Below are 18,561 nucleotides of genomic sequence, written 5' to 3'. Positions count from 1 at the left end.
TTAAATCTACCATCTTATTTTGTATTTTCTATTTACCCACTGTTCTATGATTCCATTATTTTAGTGGCTGTCCTTCAAAATTATTAGGAAGTGATGAGTTTTCAATATTTTATTACTTTTGTTTTTAACTTTTAATCTTTTAAATACAATTTATTTTTATTTATATAATTTTATTTTTAATAGTGGTTGTGTTTAACAACTTGCTTACAAAGTTCCTGAAAATTTAACAACTGGCTCTTGTAAACCAGCACATCATTGCTCTGATAAAAAGAGCAGCTTTTGTGTTTCTTCAGCTCTGTGAGTTCCCAGTTTTCCTTTACTTTTTTTTGGATAATTTCTTACTGACCCACAGCTCTGTGATGCTTGTAATCAGATATTCACTGTATTTCATGTAGCATTATTAGTTGTTTGCAGCAAGTTTGCTGACAAGATTAACAGAAGTCCCAGTGATTTAAAATAATCTACATTATAGAAATTTAAAACCTTTCTACAAAAAGAACACATTACTTTTTATTGTGAGGCACAAAAATACTCTTTTCTAAGAAGTAACTAAGTTATAACAAAACAGTTAATACAAAGTTTCAGATATTCAACACTTAAGCATAGTCAATTCCTAATAATTTCTGAAATTTGTGCATTATTTTCATATTTATGGTCTTACTATTAACAATTCCTCATAACCATCTGTCAAGAACACATTTCAACACTTTCCTCAAAGTTATTTTTCCTTTAAACCTCCCATTTCATTCACCTAGCTAAGATTCCTATCTTTCCCTTGTTTCAAGTTAATTCATAAGTTCAGGTCTATCAATTTTCACCTTATACTCATCCTGGGTATGATTTCTTCATTTAATTTTGGAGGAAGTGTTTAATTTCTTTTTTCAGTTAGGTCATTTGTATCCCTCTCCTAGAAATCACATCAAAACTCATTTCAGGAAAGCTACCATTGTGAGAGAGCTAAAATGTTATATAGGAGATTTTCTCCATTCAGCATTTCAGAAATTCCTGAACCAAACTATATTTCTTGCATGAAATGTATTACAAAGCTCTGAACTGCTGGCCATAAATTAAATAATCTGCATATGCCTGTAAGATGAGAGATAGTGATTAAAAGGTGGTTCTCTATTTTATTTCCCTTTTCTATGGGAAACATTTAGAATTCTAGACTCTTATAAAAGAAGAAAAACTTTTCTTCTTCCCTTGTAGTGTTAGTGTCTGGGACCTGTAAATTAAACTGACAAAAGACAGGTGAGAAAGATTTATTTTGTAAGTTAATTCATAAGTTCAAGTTAATTCATAAGTTCAGCTCTACGTTCTCACCCAAACATTTAGAAGTGAGAAGATGGAACATAGAAGAGGAGAATGGGGAGAAATTGTAGCCCCCCCATTCTCTTTTAAACTTGCAATACCAACTATGAAAAGTAAAACTGAATTAAACACAGAGCTTTGAGAGCAACAACTCTCAAGTAATTAATATTATGATTTGTCCAGAGAGGAAAAAGGGGAGATTTTTGAGTAGGAAGGTAGGCTGGTTGTTTTAAATAGTAGGGAAGGAAAGAAAGATACAGGAAGGAAAGCAGGATTAAACAAATCTTTAGATTAGGAACCTGCTACAGAAAATCACTATAAGAGACAGAAAAATGCTTACAAAGAAATGCCACTATTCAGTCTCCACCTCTCCTTTCTTTGGTTGTTACCAGAAGTAATAACAGAAACAAAATGAGACTGGGGTTAAAACTTCACAGCTGCAACTAAGATTTAAATTAAAGCTTTGAAACTCAGAAAAGTTAAATGCTCTGCTTAAACCTCTCAACTTTTCTAAACTTCAGTTTAGTCACTTGAAAATTAGGGATGATACTACCAATTGCAAATATTTTTTCTCTGGTGAAAACAAAAAAAGTACTTCATAAATTTAAGACATAACCAAAGTGAAAGAGAAAATAATGTAAGCTTAATTCCCTTTTACTTCTTTTTCCTTTATAATATCATTGTAATATAGTTAATGTTTTTTCTGAACCAAAAGTACAGATTTAAAGTTTGGTACAGTATACATGAGGAATAATGAAGTAATCTATTTGAGGTTATGGCTTTTCATGAAGGGAGGTAGCTTTAGTGTATGGTTTAGAGAGTGAGTTCAAGATATTGAGACCCAATGGAAAACCCAGACTTCATAAAAATAATTTTAAGAAAGATTTGAGATTGAACAAATGCAGAAAATCACTTTCTTGGGAGTTTTCCTTATCTGACTAAAAGCAGCAACTTCTGGGAAACAAGGATATCATAAATCTACTGTCCTGGGGAGTTTCATGGCCCTGAAGAAGATAGAAAAGACCACTCATATCTGTACAGACACACATTATCATCATAAACTTAGTCCTGAAAATTAATTTGTCTTTCCTAAGGAAACCTATGGTTTTTCCCATGGAAAGCTTTTCTCCCTACTCCCTTTTCCATACTACATTACATATATAAATCTTTAACCATTTAATGAGCCAGTTACTTCTTTTGTTGGCTCTCTGTATAAATACAAAATAAACCTTTCTCACCTGTCTTTTGTCAGTTTAATTTACAGGTCCCAGACACTGACACTAAAAGGGAAGAAGAAAAGTTTTTCTTCTTTTATAAGAGTCTAGAAGAAATCTTAACTACCTAACAGCTGTGTACTGGCAAGTTACTTAACCTTTTTGTGCCTTAGTTTACTCAACTGTAATGTAAAATGGAGATAACAGTGCCTACCTTGTCAGGTTTTCTGGGAATTAAGAGTTGGTAAATGTAACGTGGCTAATACCATGCTTGGCACATATTATTTCTATTAGATTCTATTACCCAACCTGTAAGAGATTCTTGACCTATAGACCAGGAACTATTTGTCAGAATTTTGTAACTTCTGGATACGGAGTCAGAAACTAGCCCAGTAATTTCAGTGTCCATGTTTGATTTCTGATTATGATTCCCCAAAATGTTTAGTAGAAAAGATCTTAAAAATGAATTGTTGCTTGTCTTTGGAGTTAGCAAAATTTAGAGGAATTAAATGCCTTATAGAGATTATTTTTTCATTCTTAGAGTCTAGATAATAAAAATTCAAAGTACACAAGCTGAAAAAACCATAACAGTATTTTATGGAAAACTAATAGCCAAGCTATAGATCCTAAAAGATAAAAACCCAAAAGCGTAGTTCTTTGCTCTTTGTCTCTTTGTATGTATGTATGTCAGATTAATAATGAAGCAGATAATCACAAAGGATTCATAATTAGTAAAGTAAAAATACTAACTGTAAATAAATGATTATCATAGTGTCAGGTGACTCCTTTTGTACTACTTAAATTAGCCAGCTCACTGAAAAGAACATCTGAGTCTTCAACTTGTATCTTTGGTCCTCATAGCAGTTACATATTGATGATATGCAATATGTGTTTTTTTAAAAGAAGTGCTATGCAACAAAAATACATTTGTTAAATATACATAATATTAAAACAAATCATAAAGTCACTGTGTCACTCACTAATAAATAAACAAGGTAAGTAGCAATACAGCAAGGAGGACAGGTGAGTTTTCAAAGTATCCAAAACATGCTTTAAAATTTTAACTCTCCTATCTTTGGTCTTCTGTTATTCTTTACCTAGGATGTTATTTCTTGTCTCTACCCATCTAAATCCTATTCATTCTTGAGGTTACCAGTTAGGCCCCCTCTATGGCATCTTTTCTTATGTCAGGCAACATGGTTTATATCCTATCCTTTTGAATTCCTAAGGTAATGTCTATCTCCTGTGCTCTACTGGTGCTTACCTTGTGTTTATTAGGCAATGGTATCATAGCTGTGGCAAAAGAACACAGGATACACCAACTCTGCCAGACTAATAAGCACTCATCAAAATATTCCCAGTGAAAAGTATCTAGATTTTGAAGGCTGTAGACCTGGGACTGAATCCTAGCTATGACTAGCTTTGTTATATGAGTCCACTTCGTTGTCTGCATGGAGGGATATAGCTACATGCTTCAGAAAGCTCTAGGGGCAGGTTTAAATAAATAATAAACAATAGGCGCCTGAACAATTATACAAACTCTGTTAAGTGTTATAAAGGAAAAATTCCACAGTGCTATAAGAAATGGAATCATGAGAAGGAGCCAGACATAAAAAGAAATAATATTCTAAGGAAGAACAGAATGAGCAGAGAATTAGGGAATTATTTGGTACAATCAAGGATCTGAAAGAAGGCCTATATGGTTAGAACTTCAGGAGCAAATGAAGGAGCAAAGGGTGTGCAGTAAAGTAACATGTGCGGTGCTGTGCTCAATCACACAGGGCCTTACAGGTGCTATATTAAAGGGTTTGGATTTTATTCAAAGTATAACAGGAAATGTTTCAAATGGGAAATAATACAATCAGATCTTTGTATTTAAAAACATTATTTTGACTGATAAACAGAACGGAGTGGAGAAAATCAAGAAAAAAGTAAGGAGACTTAACTATTAGAACACATTCTGGTAAGAGATGGTGGTGGCTTTGGAGTGGTGGCCAACAGAGAGGAGCCATTTACTGAGATAGTAAAAGAATACCTTCAGCCATGCTCAATTTCATACTAGGGAGAAATACAGCTGAAGAAACAAAATAGTCTGGTGTTCAGGAGATGTTCCAAAATAAGACATATACAAGAGTAATCAACACAAGAGTGTAACCTTGAAACATAGAAGTTGTCTACTATACAGTACTTATTCGAGTAATTGAAGTAGAGTGCAAATTCTCCTTGAGACAAAGGTGTCTCTATCAAGGCTAGAATGGCTTAAAGTTTCAAATGCAGCAAGGAAAAAATATTAATCAGATTCATATAGTAGAAATGTATAGAAATCACAAAAAAGGACAACAGAAAGAAAGAAAATGGTAAACACAGAAAAAGATAATCTGAAAGGGAAATTCTGGGCTCATTCAATAAGTACCCTAGGAAAAGGATGGCCCACCCTTGCCAACCATCAGTGGCAAGTATCTATCTAGTACATATAGGGGTACATCAGGCTTAATTAAGAGCCACTAACTTCTAATAGTACAATTAACTGTCCTTGTTTTAGTCTATGCTCACCAAACATTAGAGCAGCTCTTCCTTCTATCAGTCATTTTTATTCTCTTATTAATAACTTAGTATTTTCACCTGGTTCCCAGAAGATTCTTTCTTGAAAAATATTAACTATTCTAAGTCTATTTTCTATCATTCTGTCTTTCAATATAAAGATTTACCTCCTTTTAATTCAGGAATGTTTTCTTGAATGCATTATAATTTCAAACATTTATTTTCTTCTTAAAAATTTTTTCCAGAAAGTTTAATTATGTATATGTTGCATATACATAATTGTCTGTCTTCCACTACTAATATTTCTGCTCTATAATCTTTAAAAATTTGCTTTCATTTTATTTACTTTTCTTATTGTATTCTCTATGTCCCCTATTGATTTTTCTGCAGTGTTTCTTTGTCATTGTGTTTCAATTTAAGTAACTGGTTTGCTTTCTTCTTTCCTGGTTTCTGTTAGCTCCAAATTAATCTTAAGCCATCTTTTCTTACAGTTCTTACATTTCTACTTTGTGGTTTTCTTCAAAGAAGTAAATGCCCAAACTGCTAAAAATATTAAGATCAAATTTCCATCTGATTTGTGTTAACGTTTTTTTTGTGTGTGTGTCTATATGTATATGTGACTGACCTTTACCTGCTGCTAAGCTCTGCTGTTTGTTTCCACATCTTCTTACTAATATCTAAATGCCAGGCTAGTTACTTTTAAATTTGTTACACTGATTGAGTTGTTATTCTGATGGATCAGCTACTTGGCTGGACCAGAAAATTTGTGGGTGCAGGAGGAATTATCTTTGCAAGTTATCTGTATAGCCTTTAAAATCAAAAGACTGTCTGATGCTATCTAGACAAATTGCTTTACCCAAATATTCTCTAAACCAAATCACATAAAGGATGGCCTTTGCTCTAGCCTATTCACTCCAATTCCCATGAGGCTTGCCATAAACAAGGTATGTTTTTGTACCTCAAAAACAAGCCCCTCACCTTTAGGAAGTGAAATTTTCTATTATATCCTAAGTTCTGCTACCACCGAGTATTCTCAGCATTTCATGTTTTCACTTTTCCCCTCTTTCCATGTGGCTTCTGCCAGATCTCAAGCTGCTTAAGTAGCCATTGCCTATATTTTGTTGTCTGGGCATTGTATCTGTCTTCTTAGTTCTACTTAATGTGGAGGTGGAGTTGTATGGGTATGTTTTATTTTCCTTGTTGCTTTTGTGTTTCTGGGGGGGTAAGGGACTTACCCTTAATCATAGCTAAGTAGTCTACATTCCTTAGAAACATATAAATGAGACATACTCTATCATACTAAGCAGCTAGTAATTATAACTTGTTATGATCAACATACCTATAGGACAAGAATGCGTTGGCCATGAAAGCATGTATTATAGTCCCACTGGCAGTTTGTTTCCCACAAAAATCAGTAAATTGGCACTCTCACTTCACACATTAGTCTCTGTTTGGTTAGTGTGAATTTATTTGAAATTTTCCCTTAGTAAATGAGTTTATCTCTGTTCAGTTCCTGAACCTAAAATGCTGAAAGCTTAAGACTGTATATACCATATGAGACAGCAAGCAATGCCCAAAATGCTACTTTGATCAGTTAAAAAACATAATTAGGTTTTCTTACAAAAATAAATTCCACTGCAAAGAGTGACAAATTTAACAGCGCTAAATTATAGAATGTTTCACTTGATTCCTTTAATCACATCATTCTTTCCTTCTTCACCTTTTTGTTTACCAACATTAACGAGTACGTGAGATATTCTTCTGGGTGTTTAAGCTTTTAAAATTCCACTGAGGTTTTATTGGAGAAGTAGTTATGCTGATGTACACTAGATTCTGATATATGTTTAATATGGCATGACCTCAAATTTTCCATTATAATCTTCTTCCCCTAGGAACTTAGTAAGGTCATGTCTATGATACTTCACTATCTAGAAACACATTACAGCTCAAGCTTGTATTAAAAAAAAAATCTTTATTTTAAATGGCAAAAAAATGCTCTTAGAAACAGATCTTAAACCATGATATTAATAAATATAATCTAAATCAAGTTAGAAAAAATTGCAATGACCTAATATCACTACCTTTGCTTCTGCTTTTTAATGCTTTTGGATCCTGAGCTAGTAAAAGGCATGTGTTTGGTTAGAGGACAGATTTTAAAAAAGTAAACACTTGAAAATTTATCTAAAGAATAATGAAATACTCAAATGAGTTGGCAGATACAAGTTCCTACATCCTATTAAAAACACTGTGATCTGGATAGTGAATTAGGTTCAGACTAAACAAATACTAGCTTAATAAATCAGAGCAAAACATAAAAAAGAAAGTTAAACTTGGAAAGTTAAACACTATTAGGAGGAAGTATTCTAAAAACTGAAGTAAATAAACATAAATAAGAATTTCATTACCTTCAGGTCGATATTGTGCAACAATTGTGACAGCCTGGCCTGCATTTTTCAAAGTGGCTGCTGCCTGCTCATGGCTGGCAGTTCTGAGGTCAACACTGTTTACCTGTAAATCAAACCAAATCTTAATTTAGAAAGAAAATTATCACACTGATTAGAAATCACAACATCCTGTTCTTTGAGTAGGTGTAGATAAAAATTACTTGCAATTACTTTACTACTAAGATATTTTCTTGTTCTGACTTACTGAAACTATATCCTACACTAAAACAAAACATTACCATCAATCAAAGCAATTTTATTCACCAAAATACTTTGCTTAATGTCAAGTGAGAAAAACTAAAATATTTTCCTCAAGGTTTTCCAGAAGGTCTATTAATCTCTTGAGAAACATACCTTAATTTAACAACCTGAAAAATCAGTATCTTCATTTTGTACATTTCATTTCATTAGTAACTCAAGCAATGGGATGGAAATTTGTTTTGTTTACAGCACACTTTCAACTCCTGCCATGTTTTCACACCTATTATTCATCTCAGTTCCAATTCTCTTCTTTTTCTAACCCAAGCTTCCATTCTTTTGTTGTAACAGGAAAGCAATTATTTAAGTGTATGAAAAATTGCTCAGATTTCAAGGACTGACATTGAACTAGAGGAAATATTATTAAATGAACAGGAGACATTTTTTTAATAAAGGACCACTGGGTGAAATTAGTACTGAAGTGATCAATCCCACTCCAGAATAAATCAACTTAACTTTTTTCCCCAAAGGCTGTCAACATACTGTATATACGACAAGGCATACTATCTTAAGCGACTGCTATACCTTTTCCACTATAAGAAGAACTTAATAGGACATTCATGGGAGCATTATACTAGAATATAATAAACTTTTAATATTTAAGCTAGTTTCTTCCCCCTAAGAACCAGCAATAGAATACAGCAATGTTTGGGACCTCGACTGACAATTTTTGGAAAGGAAGAAAAGCCGCCATGCAATTTGTATATGAAAACCTGTTTTGTTGATATCAAATCTCAGACCTGTTATTAAAGTTAACATGCTAATTATGGAAAATCTGACTATAAGCCCAGAAGGTCTTGGGATCATAAAATTTAAATGAAAGAGCATTTTTTAGAACAGGTCTAAAGACCTATTGCTTTGTATTTTCGATAAAGAGTATCATTACACAACTAAGGTAAAACAAATACACATTTCTTAATGAAAGCCAAGATCTAAAAGCCTTAATCTAAACAAAAAAAAAGTGGTTTTATGAGAGAATATTTCTAGCTGAAGGCTGTAAAAAAAACATAATGTATAAATAGTTCTACTTTGAGTATAAAGAAAATACTCCCAGAAGAACAAATTAGGGAAGAAATATAAAGGAAGATTAATACTCATAGATCACTGTAGAGAAGATTATAGTTTTTAATGAATTATTCCTGAACATCGTCTTTTTGCTACAGAAAAGATCTGAAGACAACTTACAGATTTAAAAGAGAGTAATTTGTTAACAAGACTATACTTTTTTTTATAATAGAAATTTCTACGGATATTCTCTGCTTTGTGAGAGACTGTTCCTATACTTTCCTTTTATACTTTATATATGGTTTCCTTTAGTTCTTTAACAAATTTAAAATATCTGATTTAAAGTCTATCTAGTAAGTTCAGTGTTGGACTTCCTTTAGGGTAGTTCCTAGTGATTGCATTCCTCCCTATGTATAGGCCATATTTTGTTTTTCCGTATGTTTCTTAATTTTTTTGTTGAAACTGAACATTTAAAATAGTATCTCAAACCTGGAAATCAGACCTACCCTTCTACCCAGGGCTTGTTACTGTTCTTTGTAATGGTTGCTATTTGGTTGCTTTTCTGAATTCTATGAAGTTTGTATTCTTTGATGTGCATGCCACTGAAGTCTCTGCCTGGTTAGCTTAATAGTCAGTTAATGACTGGACAGAGATTTCCTTAAATGCCTGGACTTCTTGCTGAATAGCTCTGGGTGCATGTTGGTTAACACTATCAACACGCAGCAAGGCAACTGAGCACACTACCTTAATCTTCACTTTCTTGCTTGCATCGACTCTCATGGTCAGCCAAAGGTGATAGTTTAGGGCCTTTGCACAGGTGAGCATGCATACAGTCCAGAACATACATGTGTCCTTCCAGATTCTAAGGAATATGTGCACCTCAAAGGCCCTATGGAGATCTCATCCTCCATTGTGTCCTCTTAAGCTTTTTTGATTAGTCCACTGTTCACCAATGTTTCAGGCAGTCATACTGTGCCTTAATTGTTTTGATAATTAGCCCAGGGGAAATGGCTTTGGCACTGGAGGAACTCTGAATCAGATCAGATACAGAGAGCTTTGCAAATACAGTGTTCCAAGAACCACTTAGAAAGGTCAAATTCTGATATTTATCTGGGAAAGAGGTTCTAAAATTTCCATGCCCATTCTGCTTTCTCTAGTGGTTGTCAGGCTATGGTTTTCACACAAAATGTGGGCTAGTTATCAAGGATAATGTGGTGCTGGAGAGCAGGGGATGGGACTTGGGCAGGTTAAAACTCTACAAAGCTCACTGTTGCGAAGATTCAGCCACTTTCTTGAATAAATACCTCCTGAATTACTGCAAGCCTTTGGTTGTTAATTTCCAGAGTTCTGAAAAAGTTCTTTCTGACACTTTGGCCACTTTTAATTATAAAATTTCATGATTCTAAATATTCAGTGAGTGACAAGTATATCTTCTATTATACTTAGCATCACTGGAAATAACAGTAATACCTCATTTATACCATACTGAAAAAATGTGTTCTACATGTGCAATAGATTTTGATTTCAGAAATTCTTTCATCAACAAAATGAAATATATTAAAGGGATCTGATATTTTATAAACTGTGTTACTTATTTCCTTGCTTTCCCAAATAACTTGTTTATATTTTTCTCCTTAATGTGTGTTTCATTAAGAGCATCAATAACATGTACTTCTTTAGAATGGTGGTTCACAAAGTTTGGTCCCAGGAGCAGCAATGTCAGTATCTCATGGGAACTTGTTAGAAACACATATCTTCAGATCCTTACCCAAGTCACACTGAATCTGAAAATGGGGAGGGGGTCTAGGAATCTTTCTAACAAGGTCTCAAGGTGATCCTGATAGAAGCTAAAAATTGAAAACAGCTAACTTTTGTGTAATGAGGTACTTAAGTTTGTGCCAGGATTTTATTTTAGTGTTGAATTTTTTTTCATGTTTTTCTCTTGCTCCTAAATATGTTCCTATTGCTTTCAGGGTATTTCCCTAGCAAAACTTAGATAAGCATTAAACATTTAAGGTTATTGATGCATACTGTCAAACATAAGGCTGTATTTAACTTACATTCACATTAGGTTGAGCAAGTCGCCTGGACGGTCTGGGACTTTCTGTTTTAAAAATTGAGACAAACAGGGCTTCCAAACATGGGGCTTTCAGGGCTAAAACTGGGAAAATACCATGTGGACCAGGTTGTGTTGGTCAGTCTAACATACTCTATGTCAATGTGTTTGTGTCTATGACCCACATAAAGTGTTCCCACGTGGACAATTTGAAAAACATCTATTTTTGCATTGAGTTTTTCACACCTAACTCAAAGCCAACTGAAAATTTATTTTGGCATAGGTGTGAAGTGAGGCTGTAAGCTAATTTATTACCTTAAATAAATGATTTGTCCAACATTTATTTTTATAAATCCATTCCTTCCTACTAATTTGTCCTTACCATATTATAACTTATTTAAAACATTTATAGGATAATTTACAAGTGCAAATCTGAACAATTCAGTTGGCAGGATTTTCAACAACTATCTGTGCCCATGAAATCACAGCCCCAAATTATATACCTTTTCTATCGACCAACTCAGAAATTTCATTGTGCCTCTTTGTAGTTAGTACAAAGCAATCACAAGAAACCACTTTCTGATGTCTATTAATACAAATCAATGTTGCCAGCTCATGACTATCATATAACTTGGGGATAACACAATATATACTTTTGTAGTTTTTTTTTTTAACTCAACATGATGTTTTTTAGTGTCATCTTATGTTGTTTTGTGTTTCAGTAGTTACATTACTTTTTATTGCTGAGTTGCATTAATTTGCATAAACCATAGTTTAGCTATCTTATGGTTGATGGACGCTTGAGTCATTTCCAGATCTGTACTATTATGAATAAAGCTGTTATGAACATTCCTGTTAATATCTTTTTGTAGAAATGATTTCTTGGGTAAAATCTGGGCGATAAGGTCAGATGCATGTTTAATTTCTTAAAAAATCCCCAAAATTTCTTGGAGTGGTACAATTTAAAACACCCGTGAGTAACAACTGAGAGTTAAAATTGCTCCACATCCTCACCAATGTTTATTGTCATCAATCTTTTTTCTTTGGACATTTAACCGGGTAGGGTATGTATTTCATAATGGCTTTAAAAACACACCTGTTTTTATTTAGGCATAATTTACATTCATTATATTAATAATTTTTTACAGTTAAAGGGTTTTGACAGTTGCATACATTGTATAGCCACTGCCACAATCAAAATATACAAGTTAGATCACTCCCACCCAAATTCCTTCAAACCTTTTTCAGTGCTTTTAGCATTGCCTTGATTTCTAAAGTTAAACACCTGTTCGTGTTTAACTTATAGGCCATCCATATATCTTGTTTTGTGAAACATCTGCCAAGTCTTTGGCTCATTTTTGAACGGGGTTGCTTATCTTTTCATTGTTGATTTGTGGGAGATGTTTATATATAAATAGTGGATAAAAGTTTTTTGTTAGATACATGTACTGAAAATATTTTTTCCCACTGTATGTATGCCTTGTCTATTTGATTTCTTAATGGCACCTTTTTAATGGTGTTTTATGTAACTTGTCCAAGAAACTGTTATCTATCCCAAGGTTGCAAAGATACCCTCTTATGTTTTCTTCTAGAAGGATTACGGCTCTGGGCTATACATTTAGATTTATAATCCATCTAGAATTAATATGTTTTTAGAATTAATTTTTGTAAGTAAGATTGGGTTAAGGGTCATGTTTTTCTATACAGATATCCAGTTGTTTCAGCATCATCTACTAAAAAAACTTTTCTTAAGACATCTTTGCCTAATCCAAGTTCACTAAGATTTTCTTGCATGTTTTCTTCTGAAAGTTTAGTTCTATAATCCATTTCAAGTTAATTTTTGTAGGTGGGGAGTGGTAAGGACCAAAGTTCTTTCCTTTTGTGTACTTATTCTATCAAGTACAGAAGAAGATGTTTAAATCTCCAGCTGTAATTGTAGCTTTGTCTGTTTTTCTTCTTAGTTCTGGTACTTTTTGCTTCACATATTTTGAAAAGATTTTTAGGTACATGCATATGGAGGACTTTTATGTCTTTGATGAAATGATGCATTATCATTATGAAATCTATCAAAATAATATCATTTGTCTTGAAGTCTACTTTGTCTCTTATGAATACAGTCAGACCATCTTTTTGCATGTTGTTTATTTGGTATATTTTCTTCTTACTCTTAGTTACAACATATGAGCTTTATATTTAAAGTATATTTATGATAAAGAGTATATAACTGGGTCTTAGATGTACTGAACCATGCTGACAATTTCTATATTTTAATGGGATTGTTAACTGTAATGTACATATTAGTTTAGTTGGATTTCAATCTCACATTGAATTCCGTTTTTTTGATATTGCTTTCTACTTACACTGTCTCTTCCTCCTTTCCTGCCTTTCTTTGTAGTACGCACATATTTTTTCACATTTCATTTATCTCCTGTATTGACTTAAAAAAAACAATACCTCTTTGTGGTATTTTTAGTGTTTTCTCTAGAGATTAAAACATGTAAGTTATCACAGCCTACTCTCAATAATTTTTTTTCTTTTTTTTATTTTGGTATCATTAATCTACAATTACATGAAGAACATTATGTTTACTAGGCTCCCCTCTTCACCAAGTCCCCCCCACATACCCCTTCACAGTCACTGTCCATCAGCGTAGTAAGATGCTGTAAAATCACTACTTGTCTTCTCTGTGTTGCACAGCCCTCCCTGTGCGCCCCCCACACTATACAAGCTAATTGTAATGCCCCCTTTCTTCTTCCCCACCCTTGTCCCTCCCCTCCCTTCCCACCCATCCTCCCCAGTCCCTTTCCCTTTGGAAACTATTAGTCCATTCGTGGGTTCTGTGATTCTGCTGCTGTTTTGTTCTACTTTCAAAAATTTTATACCACTTCAAAAAGCTGTATAAGAGACAATAGTATAATTCCATCTTCCATTTCAATTTGTCTAGTGGTCTTGTATTCAACATATGTCATAACCCCCAAACACACTGTAGTTACTTTTGTTTTAAGGAGCCAATATTCTTATAATGAAATATGTAAAAAAAACTTAAGTTTAATAAGGTATTTACACTTTCTGTTGTTCTTAATTCCTTTCTGCAGATCTGGTTCCATCTGGTATAATTTTTCTTTACCCAGAATAATGTCTTATAGTATTTCTTGTAGTTCTGCCAGAGACAAATTCTCTGTTTGAAAATGCCTTTATTTCAACTTCATTTCTGATGAATAATTTCATTGGATATAGACTTCCAGATTGATCAGTTTTTTCTTTCAGTACTTTAAAGATATTATTCAATTGCTTCAAGTCTTTTCATATTTCTAGTAAGAAGTCACTGTCATTTGTACTGTTTTTATTTATGTGACATGTTTCTATGTCTGCTTTTAACATGGGCTCTTTAGCATATCTTTCTAGCATTTTAACTATGATGTACTTAGGTCTGGTTTTTCTTGCATATATTCTGCCTTGGGTTTGCTGAGTTTCATAGATCTGTGGCCTGACATCTTTCATCGGTTTTTGAAAGTTGTCAATTTATCTTCAAAGTTTTTGTCTGCTCTTTACTAGACTGTCTGATATTGTTCCATAGATCTTGGATGCTCTGATCTACTTTTCTTCCCAAATCTTTGTCTGACCTATGTTTAAGTTCATGTATTCATTCCTCTGCTGATTTCAGGGTGCATTAAGCCTTTAAAGGTAAAATTTTCATTTGTGATAATCTTTTAAAAATGTCTAGCAATTTCATGTGATTCATTTTACGTCTTTGTTGAACTTCTTAAATCTTTCATCCATATTGTCTACCTTTACTCCTATACCCTTAGTATTATCATCTTCATCATGATTTTATCATAATTATTTTAAAGTCCTTGTTTCATAAATCCATATCTGAGCCTTATCTTCATTTAATTCTACTGACTGCTTTTTGCTTGACAATGAATTTTCTATCTTTTTTAGTATGTTTTGTAATCTTTAATTATGAAAAAGACATTTTCAGTAAAATAAGAATAGAGGCTGAAATAAATAACATTTAATTTCAGAATAAGGAAGAACCCTTGTATTAGGCCACTAGAATTGGGAAGCTCTATTGATATTATGAAAAAAAAAATGCTGAAAGAGCAAAGGCTCCTACTAAGGTGCATTTGGATATTTGGACAGTTTTGCTTTTAAAAATAAGTAGGGAGTTTCAATTGCATGTAGAGAATGGGAGCTAAAAAAGCTAAATTTTCTACAATGAACAGGACCTTTCTATAAAACAAATCTAATCCCAATGCTGTTTAGTGGCTCATTGAGAAACACTTAAGAAAGAAGAGATATAAGAAGGGATAATGAAGAACAACGAAACGAACATATGGATTAACTGTTAAAAAACAAAAATAAAAATGGCTGAGTTTGGGGATATAAAAATGAAATAGAGGTAAAATAATAGAAATAGCATAATCAGAATTAAAGTTTCCTGAAGTCTGTGTGTCATTAGAAGAGAACTATTGATGAGTTTTACTCTAATAAAATTGTCCAGGTAATAACCACTTAAGCACATAAACTGAAAGCAAAAAGTGGAGAAAGGATAAGACAAACATCACGCAAAAAAAGTCGGCATAGCCATATTAGTATCAGGCAACAAAGCTTCTAGGGTAAAAACTACTATTATAAATAAAAGTATCATTACATAATGGTTAAGAGATTTCAGCTCTCCAGGAAGGAATGATGATTCTAAACTCAGATCTATCTAATAACATAGTGTCAAAGATATAAAGAAGAAAAGTGCTCCAAGGACAAACTGTTAAACCCATCATTATATTTAGACAGCTTAAAATAAAATCTCTTAATAACAGACCAAGCAGACAACGGATTAAAGTATAAAGATCAGAAGTACACAAGGAACAAGGTTGAGTTAACAGACATATAGAGAACTTTGCAGTCAACAAATAGAGAATACAGTATCTCCTTCAAATTCATTTATAAAGACTGATGCCTTTTAGGTAAGTCAAATACCAAGTGAAAATCTACCATACAGAACCTGTTCTCTCACAACACTGTAATTCTACAATTAAGTTGTAAAATGGTAAGAAGATAACCAAAGTATCTCCCGTAACTTCTAATAATTAATAGGTCTTATTTGAAATAATAAAGATACTGTTTTGATCAACATATCCTACCGATATAATTCGATCTCCTTTTCTGAGCTCTCCACTAAGATCAGCAGGTCCTCCAGTCAAGATAAAGGAAATAAATATTCCTTCTCCATCTTCACCTCCTACAATGTTGAAACCAAGGCCTGTTGAGCCACGATGAAGAACAACTTTTCTGGGTTCCCTAAAAATTAGAAATTTATTGAATATTATAGAAATTTTATATAGAACTCACATTCTATTCAGAAATACCTATTGATCACTTACTTATATTATCAAACTACAAAGGAAGCTAGATGGAACTTAAAAGGATTTTCAAAGCTCTGGGGTAGAAATTCTTTCTAAGCCTAGAAATTGTAGGCTTAAATTAAAAGGAAAAATCCCAATATTGCGTAAAAGCTAAAAACCCCATGTTATAAAACCAACAGAAAACTATTAACAAAAAGAGAAAACAGTGTAGAAATTTAAAAAATGATATAGAAAGCCTGCTCAAGAAATATATATATATACTTCTGTAAAGTTGGTGTTGTACATAACATAATTGCCTATAAAGCAGCCATTTCCGCTACTTCTTAGATGCTGTAAAAGATAGATATTCTTTTGTCTTAAAGGAAGTAGACTTCTTTTTCAGTCCTAAAAGGATGTTAGCATGACTAACCTACATGAGTCATTCCAATCCCCTCCCTTCTCCTTTACTAAGGTGAGGCTATTACCCTATTTTGGCCTCTGAGACATGGAAGGAAATTTTGTCGCTTCCCAAAGACAGACCCTAAGAATAATGAACATTTTGTCCCCATACAAAGCATATTTTTTACCCTCCTCACCAGAAACAACCCCCATAGAAAGAATGAAGAATGAAAAACCCTATTACTGGTTTAGAGAAATTATAATCATGAAAGTTAAGACCAAGAGAATCCCAGAGATACCATGGACCTAGGGTTGCTACACAAATGCTGCAATTGCCCATCTCCAGACTCTTTATATGAAACAATTAAATATTTTTATTAAGTCACATCCCTCCAACCATTTCTAAGATGCACCTTTTTTTACCCCCCACCTGCCATTTGAAATCTCTGAACTCAGAATACATCTTACCACTAGTAATATTTCACATTTGCTGCCAGTTATAGTTGTGTGAAAACTATTCACATGTTTTGGGAAGACAATGAAAATTTCAGCAAACAGATTATTTTAGATATGATAAAATAAAGAAATAGCATTTGAGATTAGAATGTATTATATTTGGTAAATATTTTAAAAATGTAGTTGATTTTTCTATAACACTGCAGAAAGCTACTGCCAACAAAAGACTTAACACAAGTAAATGATGTTTTAAAAATGAATTTTAGGGATCCTTCCACATGTATGTGGAATTAACCTTAAATATTTATCTGTATAAAATTAAAAATGGTGTTTTCTAGTCAAATACACCTATTCATTATTAGCCAGTTTCGCCAGCTAACTTACAGGGTTAACCAAATCATATGTTCTTGTCAAAAATAGCAAAACTAAACAACATACTGTTTAGGAAATATTATAAGCACAAACATATATATGAAATAAAAACAGGAAATAACAAATCCAAAGCAGTTAACTCAGTGGGGCAATGTAGGAGGAGCAGGATAGAATCAGGAGCACAAGATAGGTTTCACTATATTGGTGATGTTTTATTTCTTTGTTAGATGGTAGACTTATGATTTAGGGTTTCTTTTATGCTGTAAAACATATACATGAATTAGAATTTTACATTAGCAAATAATAATTAATAAATCCAACAGTATCTCAGGAAAAGAAATTCTGTTTTTTTCAAATAACTTAAGTACATGAAAAACGTTCATCATTTGTCATTAGGAAAGTGCATTAAAATTGCAATGAGATGCATCCTGTCTACTATAATTGGCTGTAATACAAAACAAAAAATCAGCACTGGTGAGGATGCAGAGAAACTGGAATCCTTTTATATTGATAGTGGGAATGCAAAATGGTGTGGCTATTATAAAAAACAGCTGGTTCCATATAAACTTAAACACAGAGTCATTATATGACCCAGCAATTCTACTCCTAGCTGTATCTCCAAAGGAACTGAAAGCAGGGATGTAAGCACATATTTGTATGACAATGTTTACCTCAGAGTTATTCACAATACCTAAAAGGTGGATACAACCCAAGTGTCCATCAATAGATGAATGGATAAACAAAATGTGGTATGTACACATACTGGAATATTATTTGGCCATAAAAAAGAATGGAATTCTACTATATGCTACAACATGGATGAATCTTGAAAACATTATGCTAAGTGAAATAAGCCAGAAACAAAAGGATAGTGTTATAAGATTCCACTTATAAAAGACAAATTCGTAGAGACAGAAAGTAGATTAGAGGTTACAAATTACTGAGAGGACAAGGAAATGGGGAGTTATTGCTTAATGGTTACAGTTTGCCTGAGGTGATGAAAAGTTTTAAAAATAGTGGTGATAGTTGCAAAACATTGTGAATGCAATTAATGCCATTAACTGCACATTTGAAATGGTTAAAATAGCAAAATTTGTTACATATAATTTACTATAGTTAAAAAATATTAATAATATACCAAAAATCACTGAGTTGTATACTTT

The 18,561-nt window shown here is 32.9% G+C and overlaps 1 protein-coding gene across 13 annotated transcripts in view; it reads right to left on the bottom strand.

Moving 5' to 3' along the window:
* The window catches only part of DLG1 (discs large MAGUK scaffold protein 1), a 322,859-nt gene that overhangs the window by 66,694 nt on the left and 237,604 nt on the right, over positions 1 to 18,561 (bottom strand). For all 13 annotated transcript variants that reach the window (XM_036875079.2, XM_036875080.2, XM_036875085.2 and 10 more), the window contains 2 exons: positions 15,971 to 16,127; positions 7,469 to 7,571 (listed from right to left, as the gene is read on the bottom strand). In XM_036875079.2, coding sequence (XP_036730974.1) covers positions 7,469 to 7,571; positions 15,971 to 16,127 — 260 coding nt within the window. The remainder of the gene's footprint in view (positions 1 to 7,468; positions 7,572 to 15,970; positions 16,128 to 18,561) is intronic.

This window comes from Manis pentadactyla, chromosome 1 (genome assembly GCF_030020395.1).
Source record: "Manis pentadactyla isolate mManPen7 chromosome 1, mManPen7.hap1, whole genome shotgun sequence".
Classification (NCBI taxonomy): domain Eukaryota; kingdom Metazoa; phylum Chordata; class Mammalia; order Pholidota; family Manidae; genus Manis; species Manis pentadactyla.
Note: the sequence above shows the minus strand (reverse complement) of the source record. Positions and strands in the feature narration are given on the sequence as shown.